General features: G+C 45.6%; 1 protein-coding gene across 4 annotated transcripts in view; it reads left to right on the forward strand.

Moving 5' to 3' along the window:
* The window catches only part of KIF20B (kinesin family member 20B), a 110,890-nt gene that overhangs the window by 47,978 nt on the left and 38,050 nt on the right, over positions 1–24,862 (forward strand). For all 4 annotated transcript variants that reach the window (XM_044298860.1, XM_044298864.1, XM_044298861.1 and 1 more), the window contains exons 20-24: positions 12,730–13,828; positions 14,586–14,724; positions 18,323–18,445; positions 20,434–20,491; positions 23,721–23,846. In XM_044298860.1, coding sequence (XP_044154795.1) covers positions 12,730–13,828; positions 14,586–14,724; positions 18,323–18,445; positions 20,434–20,491; positions 23,721–23,846 — 1,545 coding nt within the window. The remainder of the gene's footprint in view (positions 1–12,729; positions 13,829–14,585; positions 14,725–18,322; positions 18,446–20,433; positions 20,492–23,720; positions 23,847–24,862) is intronic.

The raw sequence follows: 24,862 nt of genomic DNA on the forward strand, positions 1-24,862 counted from the left end.
AATTTTTGTATCTATTATGTGAGTGCAATTATTTTCAGCTTTTTCTCTTTGAGAAGACCGCCCCTCTATCCAGACCAGGCAATCCTGTAAAGGAGTTTGGCTCCAATATATACTAAACGTACTGGCCATATTCTTTGAAGTCTACTTTTGTAATACAGTTTTGTATGGACATCCCAAAAAGATTTCACTTTCTGTAACGCGGAGCTGCGTGTTGCGGCAGATATTATTGCACGGTAGTGATATGTAGAAAGGCGCCATGCTCTTGTGGTTACTGTTAGAACCAGGTTACTCACGACTAGTCCTCAAGTACTCATAAGGCTACATGCACACGTAATGAAATTGCTCTGGAAGTTGTTTGGCTTTTGATTGATTTAGCTTTTATTTCTCGCTCGTATCATTGGGATACACAGGACCGTGGGTATAGCTGCTGCTGCCACTAGGAAGCAACACTAGGCTGAAAAGTGTTAGCTCCTCCTCTGCCGGCTATACCCCCTCCAGCCTGGAGAGAGCATATCAGTTTTTAGCTTTGTGTCGTAGGAGGCGGACCTCCCTGCTTGCAGGGCGGCTTCCTTTTGTTATTTTTAAGTCGCCTAGCCTCTCTGTCTACCCGGGGAGCAAGACTGGTGTCTGTTCCCTCACCAACCGACCTCCCCACCCCCCCGCTTTCTCTCTTCCGGTTTTGTCCACTCTTCTGAACCACAGGGGAGTGCTTAAGGCTACTTTCACACTTGCGTTCATATAATGCAGACGGTGGATCCGTTCAGAACGGATCCGTCTGCATTATATTGTAAAAAAAATTCTAAGTGTCAAAGTAGCCTCAGACGGATCCGTCCAGACTTTACATTGAAAGTCAATGGGAGACGGATCCGTTTGAAAATTGAGCCATAGTGTGTCATATTCAAACGGATCCGTCCCCATTGACTTACATTGTAAGCCTGGACGGATCCGCTTGCTTCCGCACGGCCAGGCGGACACTCGAACGCTGCAAGCAGCGTTCAGGTGTACGCTTGCTGAGCGGAGGCTGAACGGAGCCATACTGATGCATTCTGAGCGGATCCGCGTCCACTCAGAATGCATTAGGGCAGTACGGATCCGTTCGGGGCCGCTTGTGAGCCCCTTCAAACGGAGCTCACAAGCGGACACCCGAACGCTAGTGTGAAAGTAGCCTAACCCCCTCCATCCTCCCCCTTCTCGCGTATCACCCAGCTTTCTTGGAAACAGAAGGCATCTGCTTCAGATTGATCTTTCTGTGTTCCTGTAGCCACGGGGATGCACCCCCCAAATTTGTCCCCTGGTGCCACCATTGGGCAGTCCGGCCACCTCACTTCCTCAGACCCCGACTTTCCTGTGTTCCCCGGGCCGCCGGGGGGTCTCCACGGCCGTTCCAGTCAAGCCTCCTGGTCAAAGCGATGACCTTCGTTCAGAACGAGGACAGTCTACGTTTCACTCTCGATACCCTGACACGCTTTGGCTGTCTGGTTATCTTCCAGAAGTCTTCCCTACGTCCCACCTGCGGATCACCTTCCTTGGTATGGTCCTCGACACGGACGCAGCGTTGGTTCGCCTCCCGCTGGACAAGCGGCTAGCCCTTTCTGCGGTTGGTCGGTCTTCTCCTCCGGTGCAGGTTCCCATCAATCTGATTTTTCATACGGGTCTTGGGTGCAATGGTCGCTTCCTTCGAAGCAGTTCAGTTTGCACAATTTCACACCTGTACCCTTCAACGAGCAATTGTATCGTCTTAGGACAAGTCACCGGAGTCCTTGGATCGGCACATCCTCCTTTCCCCAAGGGTGAGTTCGGCACTAAGGTGGTTGCTCTCGGCCCCAACCTTGAAGGCGGGGGAAGTCCTTTCTCCCGGTCTTCTGGACGGTCATTACTACTGATGCCAGTCTTCAGGGTTGGGGCAGAGTTTTCCCGCCACGTCCAAGGCGTATGGTCTCAGTTGTAGTCCAAACTGCCCATCAATATCCTGGAGCTCCCGGCCATTCGTCTATCGCTTCTCCATTGGACCCCTCACCTGAGGGGCCAGCTGATTCGGATCCAGTCAGACAACGCCACGGCAGTGGCCAAAATCCTGCAGTGGGCGGAGAATCATGTACCAGCTCTATCGGCGGTCTACATTTCGGGAGTGGAGAATTGGACGGCAGATTTCCTCAGTTGGACGACCGTGGACCCGGGAGAGTGGTCTCTGCCCCAGGAGGTGTTTGACTCAATTTGTCTCTGTTGGGGCCAATCGGAGGTGGACTTGATGGCATCCAGACTTAACCACAAACTCTCCGCCTTCTTCTCTCGAACAAGAAATCCCCGGCGTGCGCCATAGACACACTGATGGCACCATGGGACGGGTTCTCTCTACTGTGCGTATTCCCTCCCCTTCCCCTCCTGCCCTAAGTCCTGCGCAGAATCAGGATGGAGGGCATACAGACTATTCTCATTGCTCCGGATTGGGCTTGTCGCGCGTGGTACACAGATATCATGCTCCTTCTAGAAGACACGCCGTGGCCTCTTCCACTCAGTCTATCTCTCTCAGGGACCTGTCTTCCACCAGCGTTGAGTCGCTATCAAGGTCGTCCAAACCATGGTTAAGGCCAGGAAGCCAGCGTCATCCAAAATTTTCTGCGCTTCTGTGAGGGACGTAGCCTCCCGCCACTGCGCTTCTCGCTTCCCACCATCCTTTCCTTTCTGCAGTCGGGTCTGGATTTGGTTCTTGCTCTTAGTTCCTTAAAGGGACAAGTGTCGGCGCTGTCAATTTTTTTTCAGAGTCCGTTAGCAGAAAAGCCCCCGGTTAAGACCTTTCTACAAGGGGTGGCTCACACTGTCCCTCCAGATCGCCCCCCCTTTGCCCTCTTGGGACTTGAACCTTGTCCTTGGTTCCCTCCAATCTGCTCCTTTTGAGCCTCTAGACGCTGTGTCCCTTTGTATCCTTTCCTGGAAGGTTGCATTCCTGGTGGCAATCGCATTGATCAGGTGCGTTTCTGAATTGGCAGCGCTTTCTTGTAAGGAGCCCTTGCTTGTTTTCCACCAAGATAAGGCAGTGCTCCGCCCGGTACCTTCTTTTCAGACGAAGGTAGTCTCTGCCTTAGACGTCAACGAAGACATTGTTCTCTCTTCATTCTGCCCCTCCCTCACATCCTAGGGAGCGAGCTCTCCATCAGCTGGACGTGGTTCGGGCTCTGAGGATTTACTTGTCCATTTCTAGGTCGTTCCGCCGTACGGACTCCCTATTTGTTGTTCCCGAAGGTCCTCGCAAGGGCTTGGCAGCCTCTAAGGTGACGATTGCTAGGTGGATTAGCTCGGCAATTGCTGAGGCATACCGCTCCCGGGCCAAGGCACCACCTCTCGGTATCACAGCCCACTCGACCAGGGCAGTGGGTGCTTCTTGGGCTCGTTTCCACCATGCTTCCGCCTCACAGCTGTGTAAGGCAGCGACTTGGTCTTCCTTGCACACGTTCACAAAGTTCTACCAGGTGCATACCTTTGCATCAGCAGACGTCAAAGTCTTGCAGGCAGCGGTGTCTTGAGCTTGCGCGAGGACGTGGTCCATGGGTGTGTGCTTCTTCCTGCTTTGGAACGTCCCACGGTCCTGTGTCCTCCAATGATATGAGCGAGAAAACAAGATTTTTGTGGACTCTCCTGTAAAATCTCTTTCTCGCTTAGTTCTTTGGGGGACAGAGCCATTATTGTTCTAATTTTGCCGCAGGTGATGGCGGTTGGTTTGCCGGTAGGGTCCTCAGTTCTGGTTCGGTCCTCCTGACATTGGTTGGGTTATGGTTCCTTTCATGTATGGCTTTTCTCCTACTGCTTGGGCACAAAATGATAGCTCCTCCTCTGCCAGCTATACCCCCTCCAGCCTGGAGAGAACAGAACACTTTTTTCAGCCTAGTGTCGCCTCCTAGTGGCAGCAGCAGCTATACCCACGGTCCTGTGTACCCCAATGAACTAAGCGAGAAAGAGATTTTACAGGGAAGTCCACAAAAATTCCGGACTCCTTGTAACAATGCCTGTCTTTGTTTGCAATAACGGAAAAGAATAGGACCTGTTCTATTATTTTGCTGAACGGACAAACGGAATGCACGCTGAGTCATTTTACTTTTTTTTTTTTTTTTGAGGACTAATTGAAGTTAATGTTTCTGCAGACGTACCTGTAAAAAACCCGGAATGGAAACAGAAAAAAAAAAATAAGTTTATGTGCATGAACCCTAATCTTGTAGATGGCATACCCTTAGACAGGCTGCACCTGCTAGACCTGCACCAGATTTATCACTGGGGCTCGGGCTGGATGAAGTTGGCTGGCTTAGTTTGGGATACATCGATGACGATAGGATGGGGTTCCTGTTCCCCTCATCTGGTGGAACGTCGGGTTGAGTGCCTTTGCTCTCCATTCATTGTGTATGAGACCACTTAATAGAGCAGAATACAGCACTCTGCTTTTTTCGGCGGTCCCATAGAGAATGAATAACGCAGCAGGGCGCATGTTCGACCTATCGGATCAGGAGTATAAGACCCCCGTTCTCAGGATCGGTGGAGATCCCAGTGGTTGGACCCCCACGATCGGTTAGTTATCCCCTATTCTGTGGATAGGTGATAATGTCAAAACTTCTCAAACCCCCATCAAAGGGGTTCTCACCGACATGCTGTTAGGGTATGTGGATGTCCTAGAACAGGCATGCTCAACCTGCGGCCCTCCAGCTGTTGTAAAACTACAACTCCCACAATGCCATGCTGTAAGCTAATGGCTGTAGGCTGTTCGGGCATGCTGGGAGTTGTAGTTTTGCAACAGCTGGAGGGCCGCAGGTTGAGTATGCATGTCCTAGAAGGTGGTACCCCACTTGGGACTTCCACTCCCCACTTTGTGAGTCAGACCAGTGAGCTGCCAGCAAATGACCATTTTTATTAAAATTATTTTAACCCATTAAACAGATTTTCTAGTAGTTCATATTGATGGCCTTTTCTCTGGGTAATTTGTCAATATTCTGTAACTGTGCTGTTTTTTAAGCCCCAATTTTGAGAAAACGTTACAGATTTATGTCTGATGAATGTATGTGACAAATCAAAGTCCTCATGCACAGATATTGCTATTGTTGCTTTTGGGACCAATCCTTAAAAAAAAAAGAAGAATCAGTCTTGAAAAGGGGAGCACGGTGTGGACCTAAACTGGATCGCTTCTTCTGTGTGAGAAGACAACTGGGGCGACCCAGACAAGGAGGTTTTTGTATAACTTACCAGTAAAATCTTTCTCGCTCTTCATTGGGGGACACAGGAACTGTGGGTATAGCTATGTCCTCTAGGACAGTGTTTCCCAACCAGTGTGCCTCCAGCTGTTACAAAACTACAACTCCCAGCATGCCCACACAGCCAAATGCTGTCCAGGCATGCTGGGAGTTGTAGTTTTGCAACAGCTGGAGGCACACTGGTTGGGAAACACTGCTCTAGGAGGTGTTGACACTAGTAAAAGCTATTAGCTCCTCCCCATGGCAGCCTGTACCCCCTCCAGCCTGGAGAGAGAGCTTCAGTTTGTGTACAAGCAGTAGGAGAAGCAAGCCAACCAAGAAAAAAACCTGGAACATCAACCATGCTGAAAACCCAAAGGGGTGCTAACCAGCAACGACCACAACTGTGGTAGAACAACAATACTGGGTGGGTGCTGTGTCCCCCAATGAAGAGCGAGAAAGATTTTACTGGTAAGTTATACCAAAATCTCGTTTTCTCGCCCATATTGGGGGACACAGGAACCGTGGGACGTCCAAAAGCAGTCCACAGGGAGGGAAAAACCACAGACCCATGGAACAGCGTCCCTGCAGGCATCTAGGAAACTTCCGCCTGAAAGACCATGGGGCCTAAGGCAGCATCCGCCGATGCATAAGTATGCACCTGATAACATTTTGTGAAGGTATGTAAGGAGGACCAGATAGCCGCCTTACACAACTGTGCAGCCGAAGCGCGATTCCTCCAAGCCCAAGATGCGCCCAACACTGTGGTGGAGTGAGCCGTGACCCCTAAGGGCAGAACCCTGTCCCGGGTGCGGTATGCCTCCACAATTGCAGCCCAAATCCTTGGAGGCTGCCAATCTCTTGCGAGGACCCTCCGGAATGACAAAAAGGGAGTCTGTACGGCTGAACGGAGCGGAGGCTGTCAAATAGATCCTCAGAGCTCTGACAACATCCAAACAATGCAACTCCTTTTCCTTAGGGTGTCAAGGAGAGGGACACAGAGAGGGAAGAACAATTTCCTCGTTGATATGGAAGTCGGTGACCACCTTCGGAAGAAAGGATGGAACGGGCCGGAGAACCACTTTCTTTATGAAGAACCAGGAAGCGTTCTCTATAGGAAAGCGCCGCCAACTCAGACACCCATCTGATGGAAGTGATCGGTACAAGGAATACCACCTTCCAGGACAGTAGTCGGAGAGGCTCAAAGTGGGAAGCCTGGAGCGCTAAGAGGACTAAATTCAGATCCCAAGGCGGAAAAAGGACGGTACTGAGGGAGTGTATGCGCAACTCCCTGAAGAAAAGTCCATACAGGCCCGAGGGGGGGCCAGAGGGCGCTGGAAAAAACTAGAAAGTGACGAGACCTGACCCTTCAAAGAGCTAAGGGTCAGACCAAGGTCCAACCCTGATTAAAGAAAGGACAGGACCGCGGGGAGAGAAAAACGCAGAGGAGGAATGTTGCGGCTTTCACAGAAACCCAGGAAGGACCTCCAGGTCCTGTAATAGATCCTGAATCATAGTGCGGATAGTGCCCCATCCTTCCTGGCGCCAGAGGGCACAGTCGGCCTGGCCAGCTGCTCCCAAGCAGGCTTCCGCATGAAGGGGCACCCCCACCCCCTCGTGGGGGGCCGCCTGCTCTCTTATCAGCAGGTTTGGAGGACTCATGTTTAGGACGCATGGGCTCTAGAAATTGTAACATCAGGTTACAAGATAGAATTCGCATCCAGACCGCCGGAACGTTTTTTCTCTTCTCGCATTCCGGGGGATACGGCCCAAACCTCGGACCGCTTGATGGCAGTTTCCTCCCTTCTGGACCGGGGTGTTATTACCCCAGTTCCCCCAGAGGAACAGGGCACAGGTTTCTATTCAAATCTGTTTGTGGTCCCAAAGAAGGAGGGTCGGTGCGTCCGATCCTGGATCTGAAGCTGCTCAACAAGTTTCTGCGGGTGCGGAGGTTTCGAATGGAATCCCTCCGCTCAGTTATTGTTTCTCTTCTTCCAGGGGAGTTCCTCGCGTCCGTAGACATCTGCATGTCCCTATCGCAGAATCTCACCAACGATCAGTTTGTCGCCCTTCCTTTCGGGTTAGCGACCGCCCCTCGGGTCTTTACCAAGATCCTAGCGCCGCTCATGGCGTTTCTTCGCACCAGGGGCATTTCTTTGCTGCCCTACCTGGACGACATCCTGATAAAGGCCCCCTCTCTTCCGCAGGCCGAGGACAGCGTCCGAATCACTGTTCAGACTCTGGAACAGTTCGGCTGGCTGATCAACTTCCAAAAGTCCTCTATCCTCCCGTCCCAGAATTTCTCCTTCCTGGGGATGGTTTTGGATACCTCGGCCGCCAAAGTGTTTCTTCCAGTCTCCAAGTCCTCCCAGATCCAGGGGGCAGTGTCGCACCTGCTGCGCTCCCCGTGTCTCTCCATCCGAGAGTGCATGCGGGTTCTGGGTCTTTATGGTAGCCTCTTTCGAGGCTGTACAATATGCCCAGTTTCACACTTGTTCACTGCAACAGGAGATCCTTTCCCTCCTGGACAAGACCTCTCGTGGTCTGGACGCTCGCATCCGCCTGTCTCAGCGCGTTCTGGCTGCTCTTCCTTGGTGGCTGTCTCCTATGAACCTGACGTCGGGAATATCTTTCCTCCCGTTCTCCTGGACAATCGTCACCACCGATACCAGCCTCCTGGGTTGGGGCGGCGTTCTCCTGTCGCGCACGGTTCAGGGGGTTTGGTTGGCGGCGGAATCTCGCCTCCCGATCAACATCCTGCAGCTGAGAGCGATTTTCCACTCCCTTTCCCATTGGACTCCTCTCCTTGCCGCCCGCCCGGTGAGGATTCAGTCGGACAATGCCACGGCTGTGGCTTACATCAACCATCAAGGCGGGACCCGCAGCCGGGCTGTGATGCAGGAGGTGAGGAGAATTCTGCTGTGGGCGGAGTCTCACATTCCAGTGTTGTCAGTGGTATACAATACAGGAGTAGACAACTGGACAGCGGACTTTCTAAGCCGCAACAAGGTGGATCCAGGCGAGTGGTCTCTGCATCCGGATGTATTCGAAGACGTCTGCCGCCGGTGGGGCCGTCCGGATGTGGACTTGATGGCGTCCAGGCTCAACAACAAGCTCCCGGTGTTCCTAGCTCGCGCCCGGGATCCGAGGGCGTACGGGGTGGACGCGCTGGTGTCTCCGTGGCAGGACTTCAGCCTCCTGTATGTATTCCCTCAACTTCCTCTGCTGCCTAAGGTTCTACGCAAGATCGAGGCGGAAGGGATTCCGACCGTTCTTATCGCCGCGCATGGTTCTTGGACGTGGCTCGGATGCTGGCAGACGCCCCATGGCCTCTTCCCGACAGAGATTATCTACTGTCTCAGGGCCTGCTCTTCCACCGGAATTTACAGTCACTTTGTTTAACGGCGTGGCTGTTGAAACCGCCATGCTGAAGAAGAGGGGGTTCTCAGATTCGGTGGTAAGAACCATGGTCAGAGCAAGGAAGACGGCTCCCTCCCAGATTTACTATCGTACCTGGAAGGCCTTCCTTGCCTTTTGTAGGAAATCGGGTTTCCCTCCCCTCCGTTTTTCCATCCCGATGGTGCTCTCGTTTCTTCTGTCCGGACTTGAGATGGGACTGTCGCTGAGCTCCCTAAAGGGTCAAGTTTCGGCTCTGGCCATCTATTTTCAGAGGTCCCTTGCTCTACTGGGTCCTGTGAGGACTTTTCTTCAGGGGGTGGCGCATTCGGTCCCTCCGTACATCCCCCCTTTACCTCCTTGGGATCTCAACTTGGTCCTGCGCGCCCTCCAGACGACCCCCTTCGAGCCTCTGAGGGAGGTCTCCCTGACCTTTCTCACCTGGAAAGTGGTCTTCCTTGTGGCCATAACTTCCATCAGGCGGGTATCGGAGCTGGCCGCACTTTCCTGCCAGGAGCCTTTTCTGGTTTTTCACCAGGATAAGGTGGTGCTCCGTCCGGTTCCCTCCTTTTTGCTTAAGGTGGTATCGGAGCTGGCCGCACTTTCCTGCCAGGAGCCTTTTCTGGTTTTTCACCAGGATAAGGTGGTGCTCCGTCCGGTTCCCTCCTTTTTGCTTAAGGTGGTTTCCCCCTTCCACCTTAACAAGGATGTTGTCCTGCCCTCCTTTTGTCCTTCTCCGACAAACCCCAAGGATTTCCCTGGATCTTGTCCGGGCCCTGAAGGTGTATCTAACGGCTACTGCATCCGTCCGCCGTTCAGACTCCCTCTTTGTGATTCCCGAGGGACCTCGTAGGGGTCTGGCGGCCTCCAAGGTCACTGTGGCGCGATGGATCCGCTCAACTATCTCAGCGGCTTATCGCGCTCGTGGTAGGGTTCCCCCGGCTCGGATTACTGCTCACTCCACTAGGGCGGTGGGAGCTTCCTGGGCTAGGCGCAATCGTGCCTCTGCGTCTCAGCTGTGTAAGGCGGCCACCTGGTCGTCCTTACATACCTTTTACAAAGTTTTATCAGTTGCATTCACTGGCTTCGGCTGATGCTGTCATTGGCCGCAGGGTTTTGCAGGCTGTGGTCCCTGTTTGACCTTTGGTCGTTTCTACTGGCGGTGCTGATGTTTTTTCCCACCCCATGGACTGCTTTAGGACGTCCTATGGTCTTTGTCCCCCAATGGAATGTACGAGAAAAGGAGATTTTTTTGTGAAACTCACCTGTAAAATCTTTTTCTCGTCTTTTCCATTGGGGACACAGCTCCCACCCATTCTGCCTGTTGCAGGAGGGGTTCAGTTCAGTTCTGTTTGTGGTTGAGCCTCATGGTTTTTGGTCCGATGGCTTCCATTGTTTTTTCTTTTCTCCTTCTTCTACTGCTTTTGCAACGCCTGACTTCCTCCTGGGGGAGCCTGGGGGTATAGCCCGAGGAGGAGGAGCTCTCCTTTTGTATTTGCATAGTGTCCCTCCTACTAATACCTCTAAGCTATACCCATGGTCTGTGTCCCCCAGTGGGAAAAGACGAGAAAAAGATTTTACAGGTGAGTTTCAAAAAAAATCTCCTTTATGATGCTCCTCAGTTTGCTGAGAATGGGAGTTGTGTAAACTTCTAGGACAGATGGTCAGTATCCCTTAAGTAATTCAGTAAGGTCTGATCTGAATGTCCAAATCTGGTGGAGGTGCTAGTGTTTTATTGTTTAAAAAGCAAAGTTATTTCAGATGCAATTACAAGTCCAATATGATGGCACTTTCATGTAATAGATGAAGGCTGAGTAAATTACATTACATACATTCTGTATCTTTTCTTTTTGACTTTGCATTTAAACAAGATTCTAATTGCGATTATGGGAAGAGATTGTAGCAGCCATATGGATGATCATGTGATGGCCGATCTCATGACCATATCTGCGGGCCCTTTTGTAGCGATGCCTGATCTTGTCCACAAAACGGACAAGTATAGGACATGTTCTATAATTTGTGGAACGGTTGAGGACAGCACACAGATGATTTTCATATGCTGTCCACATTTTTTTTGCAGTCCCATAGAAATGATTGGGTCTGCGTGTGATCTTCAAAAAAATCCTGACCCAATATACGGTTGTGTGCATAAGCCCTAGGTCAGGGGTAGCCGGCTTGCTAAGCAAGTTGATAGGTCTTTATGCTAATCATTTGTTGTATCAGTTGCACTACATCAATGTCAACCAGATGAAGTTTCAAAAAATATTGTAAGATCACTTAAGTGGTGTGATGGTTACAATCGCTCAACTTTTTTAACAATAATTTTGGACTGGTACATTCCCTGTCAGCACCACTGATTTGCATTAATAAAGGGTGGACAAACCAATGGAAATGGTTAATGTTTTCTTCCATGCAAAAAAAAAAAAGTTTGAGCCACTTTTACCAACATGCAGATGCGGCGGGAAAAAATATTTGCGTGTATCAAGCCAAAAATCCAAATCCGCCACATAGTTTTCGGCTTTGTTCTGTTTGCATTAACGATGACCTGTCGGTTATCCTAACATATCCTAACTCAATAAAAAGAACCCTCACTTTATTCCAACCACTGGGTGGTTTTTGCGCCGTGGGAAATTCCCTTTCCTCTATTTGGGTTATCCTAACATGTCTGCTTTAGACCTCTTTCACACGAGCGAAATTTCTGCAAACGCATAGCATCTGGACTGAATCCTGACCCATTCTTATAAGCGGGTCTGTGCACATGGGCATCGTTTTTCACACATTATTTCTGCATTCAGGAAAAATCGCAGCATGTTCTAGGAGATGTAGATTGTTGTACTTTGTGTGCAAAACCATACCTTTTTACCTGAACAGACCCTGAGAGAATCCATAACGCTCGTGTGAAAGAGTGGCCTTAGTAAACTCTTGTATTACCCATGGAATAATTTTGGAGCATCTTTCATAGAACTGTGCAGTGTGCTATTCATCTGTTATTCCTCCTATAAATTTATGAATACATTGACAACTGGTTGTTAATATTCCCTTGTCAAAGTTGTGTGCTCCTGCAGAATCTGACTCTGGAAGCTCTGCATGGAAACTTCAAGGGTGTAGAGACAGATCCAACCCCCCCGCCCCCTCCTGCGCCCTCCAAACACCCGACTGTCAATGTATTCTTTACAATGACAGGAACTACATGACCTACATTGATAGGAAGAGCGTGCTCCAGAATGGTTATTTCATGTGGAATACAATTTAGTAAAACAGATGTGTCAGGAGTGGGGACAGGTTAGGCTACTTTCACACTGGCGTTTTGGCTTTCCATTTGTGAGATCCATTCAGGGCTCTCACAAGCGGCCCAAAACGGATCAGTTCAGCCCCAATGCATTCTGAATGGATAAGGATCCGTTCAGAATGCATCAGTTTGGCTGCATTTGGTCTCCGTTGTCTTTTTAGACGGTCACTAAAACGCAGCTTACAGTGTTTTGGTGACTGCCTGACGATGCAGAGCCGAATGGATCCGTCATGACTTGCAATGTAAGTCAATGGAAATGAATCCGTTTTTACTGACACAATATGGTGCAATTGCAAACTGATCCGTCCCCCATTGACTTTCAACGTAAGATAAGACAGATCCGTTTTGACTTAGACTTTTTTTTTAATGAATAATGCAAACGGATCCGTTATGAACGGATACAAGCGTTTGCATTATCGATGCAGATACAAGACAGATCTGCACCAGACGCAAATGTGAAAGTAGCCTTATCAATAAGAGCGTATGTTCTCCTAATTGACCACCTATGGAATAAGAGAAGCCATTCTAAAAACAATTTCTCCCCTCCTTAGTATTTTTTGTATTCGTTCCGCCGATTGAAGGGGTCCCATTAGTTGGAGCCCCACTAATTATACCTCGATGGTCATCATTTGAAAATCTGCACTTCAGTCATGGCTTTCCTCTTTTTCTGGAATATTTAAAACTCCGGGTTCAGTTTGACGTTTGTCTCGTCTACGCTGTATATAGTTCTGGCCATGTAGGTTTCCTTTGTCATTAAAGTGCGCAAAAAATGTATCTTAATTTTGATATGCTGTATTATGATCCTTTAACTAAGCTCTAACTTACCCTTTTTAGATTTTATTGACCCTAATCACAATCGCATGAAAAGCAATGAAAATCATAAAGATGCTTTACAGAACAGAGATGAAAGCGCCATACTGCGTGAATTGGAAGATGTTAAATCTGAGAACGAGAATTATAAAGCTCAAGCAGTGACGCTCACTCAGTCCGTTGTTGAATTGGAAGAAAAGCTTTCTGGATACCAAAATAAGTTAATTGCCTTGGAATCAAAAAATCAAAGCATGGTCTCCGAACTGCAAATGCAAAAAGATCTCACGCTCAACATGGAAGGAACCATTCGTGTGTTAAAGCAGGAGGTAGATCAGAACCAGTTAAACATTGCCAATAAGGTTGCTCAAATCAAAACTATTCAGAGTAAGTTGGATGATTTTGGCAAGACTGATCTTAGTCAGGACTCTGGCGTGGTGGAGTTTAATCTAACGGATATAATGGAAGAGTCCATCAAGAGGAACCCTGAGCAAAGCAAAAGTCAAGTGGAAAAAATGACGTCTGGGCGCGAGAGTGCGTTTTATAATGCCATTGAAGGTCTCTGGAAAAAATGTCAAGATGTTCTTCAAGAATCCTCTAGAAAGAACAAGCATATGCTGCAGCTTGAAAAACAACTTGGTGACCTGAAACACGAAATGGCCATGCTTCAAGATGTAAAAGAGAACAAGAGGTCTTCCCAAGACTTTCTACTCAAGGAAAAAGATGAGCTTATTGTCCAGCTTAGAGAACAGTTGTCAGAAACGATCAAGCATTTGGAGATCCTTAAAAAGCAAGAAATCGACTATAAGAATCAGTTATCATCTAATAGCCAACGTATACAGGACCTAAGACTCCTTGTGGATTCTTACAAAGAGAAATCTGAAAAGCTTAACAGCTTGGATGAAGAGAGCAAAGAAAAATCTGTTGCTATTGAAACACTGGAGAAATGTTTGGCAGAACTCCAGGCAGAACACATGAATTGTGAAAAGAACCAGAAGAAATTAAACGATGAGAAGAATGAATTGAAACAAAAAAATAGAGTCGCACAGGAAGAACTTACAGCTGCGGAAACTTCTAAGAACAAGACAGAGAAGCAAGTTAAAGAGTCAGCCGGAGATATTGAACTGTAAGTCTGAGTGGGGTCATGGTTGCTTGACTTCCATCCATGATTTAGGGGAGGGATTTAAACTCTTAGCCAAAACTTACATTGGTTGTGAATGAGGTCTAATGCCATTATCTCATTCATAGCATGGTCCTTTTGAACAGAAGCTAGACTGTGAATGAGATAAGTGTAGGTTTTAGGCTACTTTGACATCTGTGTTATGTTGTCCAGTTTTGAGAGACAACACTTCAATTTTGTCCCCATTCTGAACAATTTTGTCCCCCAGTTTTGTCCCCATTCTGAACAAACCAGAACGGAGTGCACCAGAATGCATTCCGTTCCAGTTTGTTGCGTTCGCATGCTGGACACAAAACCACATGCAGCGTTGTGGTGTGCGTTATGGGAAACTGAAGAAGCTGGATCCAGCACCAAAAACCATATAAGTCAATGGTGCTGCAGACGTTTTTTTGGACCCGAAAAAAAACTAATCCGGCGCCCACTGACTTAAAATGGTTTTTGTGCTGGTTTCTTTATTTTCGATATAATACAACCCGATCTGTTCTGTATGGATGCTGCTGGTTGTATTAAAACGGATGCGTTTTGCTGTGGTTTTTAGATCCCATGCCAGAACGCAGATGTGAAAATACCCTTACTTAGCAATGTCCGCTTTTCTGCTGATGAAGTGTTCCATACTTGTATCTGTCTTACGCAAAAGATTCTCAAGCTATTTTTCCTTTTGGATTTTTATTTATTTATTTTTTTGGTCTATCGCGGTGTTAAGGTTGAAGAAAGACATTTTACAAAAAGACAACCAGTTGAAAAAAGTACAGCTAGAGCTTCAGAGAAAAGAAGAGGACTACGTAGATTTAAAGGAGAAATTGGCTGATGCAAAAAAGCAAATCCAACAGGTGGACAAAGAGGTCAGTGACTTCTGTTCTTTGAATGGTCTATAAATTTCAGCAAGTTAGTGTCTCATTTACACAAAAAAGCACAATTTTTCACAGTTAATAAACATCTTAACCCCTTGCTGACAATCTAACATAAATGACAGATGATCGTAGTGTCTATGCAGCATAGAGTGTCCAGTTCTGGGTGTCGCAAAGAAGCCCTGGTCCATGGGCCGTCTGCATCCAGACCAGAGGCTTCTAAAGTACATTTTGTGTTTTATTTCTTAAAAATGCATTGGAGTTATTAAAATAATAAAAAAAAGTATACTTACTGTTCCAAACCTATTACTGTTCCAGTTGCACAGGCTTTGCTTTCATGACTGCATTGTTGGCATGCCTGTATACCGCATGTGACCGCTGCAGCCAAGCAGATATATACCCCTTTAATTACTCTCGGACCTGCACATTCCTATGCTTCTGGAACACTGCAGTTGCTTGTGTAGGTGACGTCATCAAACTCTGAATTCAAGTTCCAAAGGCAACATCTGTGCTAGAGGATGTTGGTGTCAGGCCTAGACACCCCTAAGTTTCAGGAACGCCACAATCTTGGAGTTTCGGCAGCACAGGGGTGCCAAGGTCTGGCAGTGCAATATCCAGCACAGATGTACACACCTCTCTATCGATGACCGCAAGGTCGTTACTGGTCACCTATGCACAGTTTATGGTCCCAGCAGAGGCTAGTTTAATATATAGTTATTTATAATAACTTTTGGGTGGGGGCTTCAAACACTGTGGTCTGTATATACATATATAAAAATATATAGTATACCAATACAGCTGACAATTAATGGCAGGCAAAGGAAGCTGAAGGCTTTTATGCCATATGAACAGTGATAGACAAGCAAGTATATACAGTATATATTATAGACACACATACTTAAAAAATAAGTAAAAGCAATGTATTGCGAGGCAAAATAAAGAGTTTTTAACCACCTGCATATGAGTTAGACACATTCATTTTGTTAATGTTGCAATAAAAAAATCTAACTTGTGCAACAAAAAATTAAGCCCTTATATCCGAAGTCGATTCACATAAAACTTTGTATCAAAACTGTACGAATGTATTGGCTTCGATGAGCCGAAGTTAGTACTTTGCGAAGTCTAGTGAGACTTTGCATAATAACTTCAGAAATTGATTTAGGCCTCATGCACACGGCCATTGTTTGGGTCCGCATCCGAGCCGCCGTTTTGGCGGCTCGGATGCGGACCCATTCACTTCAATGGGGCTGCAAAAGATGCAGACAGCACTCCGTGGTTCCGTAGCCCTGCAAAAAAAAATATAAAAAAAATAGAACATGTCCTATTCTTGTCCGATTTGCGGACAAGAATAAGCATTTCTACAATGGGCCGCCTGTTCCGTTCCGCGAATTGCGTTAGGCACACGGACGGCTTCTGTTTTTTGCAGAGCCGCGGTTTGCGTACCGCAAAAAAAAGGGCACGGTCGTGTGCATTTCCTGAACTCTGGTTCGGTTCCAAGAGATACCTTGGAACCGAACCCGAGTTCGGGAAATGTTTTTTTACAGTATAAATCAATTTCTGAAGTTATTTTGCGAAGTCTCACGAGACTTTGCAAAGTAATAACTTCAGCTTATCGGAGCCAATACATTCTAATACTGTACAGAGCGCTCGCTCCATACAGTATTGAAACAAAGTTTTAAGTGAATCGACTTCAGATGTTTCTTCTGAAGTTGATTCGCTCATCCCTAATGGCTATGTGAATGAAAAACTTGTTATGGCTCTTGGAAAGTGAGGAGGTATTAACTAAAACATGAATGTGACCCTAAAGGGGTTATGACATGATTGATGGGAAAATTAAAAGCAGACATCAAATAGAACATGACAATACCTTTCTAACAAAGCTAGAACCAGCCCTGTACCTCACATGGATCCAGAGATCTCCACTTTCACTGCTCCAATTGCTCTGCTAGATTATCTTCAGCCTGGCAGCTCAGGGGGCATGTCCTTTCTGCTGCAGCTCTCTCCCTGTAACTGCCACAGCTTCTAACAGAACATATGGCAGGTGTAGAACAAATAAGGTAAAGAACAAACAGCAGATGGCGCTAATATCGATTTTATTGAATAGCTCACTGGCTGTAGAAAATGTTCAATTATATGCAATTACAAAAGTATTCAGATCCAGGTGCTGGTTTGAAAAATGTAGAATATGTTTTGTGACACAACCCATTTAAGGTTCATATATTCCAGTCACACAGAATGTATGTTACTCCAAGCAAAAAATACCCCACGTCACATTTTAGTCTGTTCTTTCCTGACACTGTGTGCTTTTTTGTCTTCCCTATAGAGTTTCTTTATTTGGAACATCTAAAGCTAAGGAAGGGAAATACATTTATAACTAAGACACTGTCTTTGTTCTCTGCCATATAGCAATGTCTTATGTTGCAGAATGTACACAGATATAGCATCTTTATACACGGGAGAATTGGATGATTAATTGTTGCAGTAAATATGATATATTGATAAAACTACTTAGATACAGAACATGAAAACATGGGCGAAATGTGGTTATTTCATGTTTTTGACCATTTGCTCTAAATTAGACCTATGAAATTAAAGGCTATGTATACCTTTTGGGGGCAATTCTTTTCTTTTTTTTTATTGCATTGTACTCATTTTGAGCTAAAATAATTTTTTTCAACTGGTCTTTATTAAACATTTGGAGCCCTTTTCTCTGTACAGGGCTGAGATGCTGTAATAGCAGGCTCTGAATGTTCACTGTTCCGTCAGACCAGGAGCTGATGACTCCTTATCTCTGATCTCTGACCTTATAAACATGCATTATAGCTCAGTTCTTATCTTACTGAGAATAATGTGGCTTAAATAAGTGTTTATGACCTTTTAGTAATTTAGAGATCAGGTTTATTAGATGACTGGCAGAAAGTGAAAAGTACGATCCACACAGCTAGAAAAACAGTCAACCCTTTGTGACAGAACGGTTCAATATTCTAAAAAAAATACCAATTGAAAAAATAATTTTTAGCCCAAAATGAGTAAAATGCAATAATAAAAAAAAATTGCCGTAAAAGGTGTACATAGCCTTTAAGTGACATCAACTCCATTTTTAAATAGTAAGAAAGTTCTGTATAAAAAAAAATCACCTTTAGAATGCAGCATTACCAAAGGTAAATATATATAATATAACTTTGTAGGCAGTATTCATTTATAATCTACTGTTTTCTGTCTACAGCTCCAATGCAGACGTCCTATATGTCTTCATAGTAGCAGACTACAAACAAATCTTGTGTAGTCTGATCCTGAAATCTTACGCTCTCTTCCATCCGTCCTTTGCTCCTGGTAAACATACATTTGGAAAGTTAGCAATAGAGTACAGATGGAATAACGTGTAACTGCGGGATCCGATTACACAGGTTTGCTTTTAACGTCTTAGGTCGAAATCCGTGCTGTAAACTCAATAGGGTATTATACAGAGAGATCTGATACCGAACACACTCCACGCCATTTTGATGCACTGATGTGGTGGAGGGAGGGGTCTCTAACATAAGATTGTAGGTAAGCTTTGGCATTGTGAGGACCGTTCATTCATGTTTTCCAGATCTCTGCAATGCGCGAAGAACAGAAGACGCTAACTAACAAAATTAATGAGTACGAAAAAGTGAAGAAGCAAATGTCTTGTGAACTAGAAGTGAAACAGAGGACAATACAACAACTTAGCAAGGTTATTATGAAGCTTTGTAAGACGTTCCTTAGTCCATGTGGTGGGAGAGGTAGTCTGAGATGTTTCTGACACCTGTAATTGTATAAGTCAGCACTCTGTATGTAAATGGAGTTGTCGTATACATCTGGTCACTCATTGGCCCACCAGCTCCTTTCTGAAGTTGAAAGTAGCATGGGAACAGAGGGCAGTATTTTTGCCCCACCAATGTTTTGTGTGTGGAGACCAGACATTCACGTTCAATTATTTATAGATTTCAGTGTCTAGTTCCATCTAAAGGTTCATGAACACGAACGTATTTTCTTTCCGTGTCCGTTCTGTATTTTTTTTTTCAATGGGTTCGCAAAGAAACGGAAGTTACTCCGTGTGCATTCTATTTCTGTATGTCAGTTCTGCAAAAGAATAGAACATGTCCACATTATGGACCAGCTGTTCCATTCTGCAAAAAACGGAATGCACACGGATATTATTTGTATGTTTTGCGGACCGCAAAATACACACGGTCGTGTGCATGAGCTTTAAGGCGTAGATGGGCAGATCACACAGGAGATGGTCGGGAGGGAAACGTTCCTTCACAGCAATCGCCGGGTCCTTATTGAAGAGAGCGCTGCTATTACATGCAGCAATCTCCTCCGCAGTATGGGGAGCAGCGATCGCTAATGCCATTGCTCATCCCCATACAGAATCATTGTTTGCTGGGAGCAGATTGTGATTAGACCCCACGATCTGCCGCCGGCAAACAATGATTTTTAAACCTACCGAAAGATTCCAATTACCCGATCAGGTAATTGGCGCAGTATTACACTGCTAGATCATCGCTAACAAGTGTTCATGTGAATGCTTGTTAGCAACGATCTGCAAGATTATCTACCCGTCTAATATAGGCTTAAGAAGGTGATAGCGTCTACCTAAGACCCTTAGCTGACTATGAGAATCCTGAATCACAGCTGCTTCTTTCCATGCAATGTCACATGGCCTAGGTGCAGCTCAGTCCCGATTAGGTGAATGGGGCAAAGCTGCGAAACCAAGCGCAGCCACTATCCAATGGATGGTGCTGTGCTTGGGAAACACTGGCACTAATCAGAGTTCCGCGCCCTCTTCAAACAGCTGATCGGTGGGGTTGACTGGTATTAGACCCCCACCAATCATGTATTAATGTATAAAGGGTCTTCCTAGAATCAATAAACTCGGACAAGCCCTAAAATGGCTTAAAATAAAAAGCATCTTATACTCGCCCCTTTCTGTGGTGCCATTTTCTGAGGCCCTGACATGCAGGAGTTTGGCGCATGACTGCTGAACCTATCTCCTGTCCTAAATGGTCGACCGCTGAGGATAGTGATTGACTGCAGTGGTGATCCGTATACCTGCAAATCGCACTGTTGGTGAGCTGCCATGCTGCAGCCATTCGCTGTAGACCACAAGGGCAACGATTGGCTGCAGTGGTCACGAGCCATATCCCTGCATGTCACCGCAGCAGCAAGAAAGTAGCGGTGGAGAAATGAGTACCGTATATTATTTTTTAATTATTTTAAACCATTTTAGGGATTGTTAGAGATTTGTAATTCTCATCAAATTCCTTTAAATGAATAAATAACATGTTTTTCTTAATCTTTTCCCATTAAACTCAATTTCTCACCCATATTCATTGGGGGACACAGAAACCGTGGGTATCCCAGTAATAATATTACCTTGTCTGTTGCATTCACCCTTGGCCAGCTTTTACATCCCATTCAGAGAGCACGTGTAACCTTTAGTTCCTCCCGCCTATCTTCTTTCTCATAAAGCAGTAGAATTGGAGGCGGCAGATTGTAACACGTATCCCACTCTTGTTTACAGGGTGCCACCTCATAACTAGGCCACCCGCTTTAATCAGGTTGATCATTCTGACATGGAATTGCTTGTACCTACTGTGATCAGCCTTTGATTTATGTTCTCATAAGCACAGAATAGCTGATATTCATACACTGCCTTGATTTTTTTTCTTCTTATAGGAACGTGACCACGAGAAAACTGAAAACACGGGGCAGCTTTACCAGAAGGCTTGTCAAGGTAATGTGCTTCATAGATCACCCACACATCTAATGACCTGTGATATTTACATGCGAGGAAATAAAAAGAAGCCAGACTTGTGTATGTTTGCGGACTGCAAAAAGCAGGGTATAAATTCTTGTCCGCTAGTTATTTCTTTACGTAGACCAGACCGTTCAGCTACTAGTTATTAAAATGGCACATAATAATATGTATATATTTTTAGCTTAAATTCATATAACCATTTGCTTAATGTTTTTAAGCTGCATTGTCAGACAATTAATTATTATTTTTTTTAACATATTGTGAAAAATGTTTATTATAGCCCTTTGTTCATTTTAGTGCCAATAAGTCTTATTTATGTTGTCATACAAAGTCCTTTAGATTTAATCGTAGGTCCCAAATGTATAGGTCTCTGGGTTTGAGTGGAAATGTTAATTAAAAGGAGCGTGTTTTGTTCCTATGCATAGGGAACTGGGAAAAATGCAGAGGCACAACAAGATATTGGACAGTGCAGTGTCCGTGGGGGGCACCGTTTGCTTTTATAGCCATTGACTACAACATCCACCAGCTGTACACGCTCAGATTGTGCCACACCATCCTGGTCTGCTCAGTCGGCGAAATCCGGGAATTTTGGGCAGAACAGCAAACGACATAATATTATGGGATTGTCCTGACTCCTTTTCTCCACCTTAGGCCTCATGCATACAACCATATGTTTTTTGCGGTCCACTAACTCTGGATCCACAACACTGATCCTAGCTGCATGCCACCGTTTTTATTTATTTATTTTTTTATCCCTGAAGAAAAGTCATATCCTTGTCCATAAAACTGACAAGAATAGGACATGTTCTATCTTCTTTCCGGCTTTCCTACAGCTGCTGCCACGTTGATCTTCCTGCGCCCACCACTGAGCACTATAACAGATGCCTGCCAATGTCAATGTGATTGGACGTGATTAGATCTACTGCACCTTCTTTATGTCAATGTCCATATCAGACGGATACGCTGTGTATTTTCCACCCTGGAATTGCAGGCGGAAAATCTGCAGGGTTTGCAGTAGCAGCAGAGTGGATGAGGTTTTACAAGTTCTCATCCACACTTTACACTCAATTATATGCTGCTATGGATGTCGCCCTTTGCAATGCATAGGGTCAAATCCGCAGCAAAATCTGCAATAACTGTACCTGTAAGGGTACTTTTACACTAGCGGCAGGGGACCAACGGCAGGCTGTTCCGGTGGGTGAACAGCCTGTCGGATCCGTCCTGCCACTAGTTCACATGTGCCCCCGGACTGCCGCTCCATCCCTATTGACTATAATGGGGGCGGGGGCAGAGTTCCGACGGCACCGCACGCTGAGAGGCGGCCGGACCAAAAGTACTGCATGCAGTACTTTCAGTCCGGCTGCCTCCCGGCGTGTGCGCTGCGGTGCTGCCGCCAGAACTCTGCCCCCGCCCCCATTATAGTCAATGGGGATGGAGCGGCAGTCCGGGGGCACATGTGAACTAGCGGCAGGACGGATCCGACAGGCTGTTCACCCGCCGGAACAGCCTGCCTGGGTCCCCTGCCGCTAGTGTGAAACTAGCCTAACTCATGTGGATTTTGTCATTTTTTAATGTTTAATTACTGTGTGGACTTCTCTTTACACTTTTTAGAGACTATTGCAGGCAGCCAGAATTTGATCATTTGAAAAGGACCTATCACCTCTCATGTCTGTGTTAGTAACTAAATGCATTCCCCATCTAATAAATCCGGAGCATCTTGTATCTCTGTGCTGTGCCATTCCTTTATTATTTCTGCTAGAAGTTTATGAATTAATTTTGAAAGTGAAGGTCCTGATGGGTGTTACCAGTTTTGGGGGGGGTGGGGGGGGGTCCCTGCACAGGCCGACACTATCCAATCAGTGCTGCCGCTGTCGGACTGTGCAGGGACAGCCCCCCACCAACTGGTAACACCTATCAAGACTAGAGATGAGCGAATCGACTTCGGATGAAACATCTGAAGTCGATTCGCATAAAACTTTGTTCTAATTCTGTACGGAGCAGGAGCTCCGTACAGTATTACAATGTATTGGCTCCGATGAGCCGAAGTTAATGCTGTACTGAATTTGTACTGTAAAAAAACATTTCCCGAACTCTGGTTCGGTTTCAAGGTACCAATTGGAACCGAGCCCGAGTTCGGGAAATGGTTTCCTTACAGTACAAATTAATTTATGAAGTTATTACCAAAAATCTTGCGAGACTTCGCGAAGCATTAATTTCAGCTCATCGGAGCCAATACATTCTAATACTGTACAGAGCTCCTGCTCTATACAGTATTGGAACAAAGTTTATGCGAATCGACTTCAGATGTTTCATCCGAAGTCGATGCGCTTGTCCCTAATCAGGACCTTCACCTTCAAAATGCTAGCAGTTCATTTATAACTTCTAACAGGAATAATTAAGTAATGGCACATCATAGAGTTAAAAGAATAGATCCTCCATAATCGTTATTCCAAGGGGGGTGCAAGTAGTTGCTAAAACAGACATGACAGGAGAGGTGACAGGTTCTCTTTGACTCTGTAACTGTGTGAAAGGGAGCATGGGATCATAAGAAAAGCACAGTGACGACTCATATAAAGATATAAGTAGGTGGCAACTCAATATTGTGACGCTGCACGCGTAAAAATGATCGCCTTCATATTAAAGGGATTTTGTCACCAGGTTTCACCCCCTCCAGATAAAAATATGGTTATGTTCAGGGAGCTTTAACCATTCCTAATGTGGTTTTATAAATGTAATCTGTAGGCTCATTTTGCTAAAAATAAGCCTACAGAGAGGCAGAGAGCAGGAGGCTTTCACAGCGATGTTACAGAGGGAGGAGGGAGGCTTTCACAGCGATGTTACAGCAGGAGAGCTGGAGGCGTCACAGAAGATTATGCGGCGGCACTGGGCACAAACGGCAGTGGGTGCGGGCGGCAGCTTGGATCCATTTACATCCCCTTGGGCACCTTATTTTTATGACTGACCGGTTAGTAATAGCGTATTTTTAGCAAAATGAGCCTACAGATTACATTTATAAGACCACATTAGGAATGGTTAAAGCTCCCTGTACATAACCATATTTTTTATCTTAAAGGGGTGAAACCTGGTGACAGAATCCCTTTAAATATGTATCTAATAATCTTATTTGTGACATCTGTGACAGTGTAGCACTTATATAATGCCATTAAATGAAGGGGGCTAAAACATTTGTGTCCGTGGGTCTCAGATGTTAAAGCAAAAGAAAAGATAATTGAAGACATGAAGCTGACACTTATTGAGCAGGAGCAGACACAGGAAGAACAAGAGCAAGCACTTGAAGCCAAAACACAAGAAGCAGAGAAATTAGCTGAAGGTAAGTGTTCCAAATGGAAAAGGTAATTCACGTTCAGGAGAACACCGCTGTGGACATTGCTTCATGTCTCTGTTTCTGTGTTGTTTATGTGTCCATGAAATTTGGTTGATTGCCAATATGGGCACCATAAATGCACACAGGGATTGTATACAACTTTCAGGGCAAATTGGAATTTCATTTTTATTTTTTTGCCCTCAAAATAAAGTTTCCCAGGAATAGTCGGCAATCAAAAATGGAGTCATGTGATAAAGTAGACACTTTGATAGCATAGGAGTTGCAGATGTTGTTCATGTAGTAGTAATATAAAACCTGCTTTTCCGTTCCCTCTATTTTAATATACTATAGCAAAGATAAGCGCTTGCATTAAGTTTCTGCCCGTAACAATGTTCCAACTAATTGTATGTGTTAACCCAGCATTAACCATAGTTACATACAGTTTATGCATCTGTCATGTAAGTGCTGCCAAAGGGGGATTATGGGGAGGTATTAGCGGCCAGAAATAAAATAAAAACGAAAATTTAAATGCAAATACCTTTTTGACATTTCTTTTGCCACCCATGTGTGAAGATTCCATGCCAAAATTAAAAATTAAATTAAATAATTAAATTTGCAATTTAATTTTTAACTCAAGCATAAGTAATATGTGATAAATAAAATTTAAAAAGCCTTTTAATTTTCATTACTCACACTGGTATTTTAAGGTGACATTAATAAAACAATTCAAAATGGATAAGCGATATTTTAAAATTAATTTTTCATCCCTGAAGGCAATTTCATTGCCAAAATTAAGATTAAAATGAACAGCGCCACCTGTTGCTGATTTGATTTTCATTTCATCCGCCCATTCACAGCTTGTCACTTACTGTTGTGTAGAGGGCCCTCTATTGGATTTACAGATACACGAGCCGGATATGAGCTGCCAGAAGCTTTTTATTGACCTGTGACAGAGCAGAGACATTATGCTATTGAAGTTGTTGTGCGGAGCACCCTCTAGTGCAGTGATGGCGAACCTATGG

This window comes from Bufo gargarizans, chromosome 6, assembly GCF_014858855.1.
Source record: "Bufo gargarizans isolate SCDJY-AF-19 chromosome 6, ASM1485885v1, whole genome shotgun sequence".
Classification (NCBI taxonomy): Eukaryota; Metazoa; Chordata; class Amphibia; order Anura; family Bufonidae; genus Bufo; species Bufo gargarizans.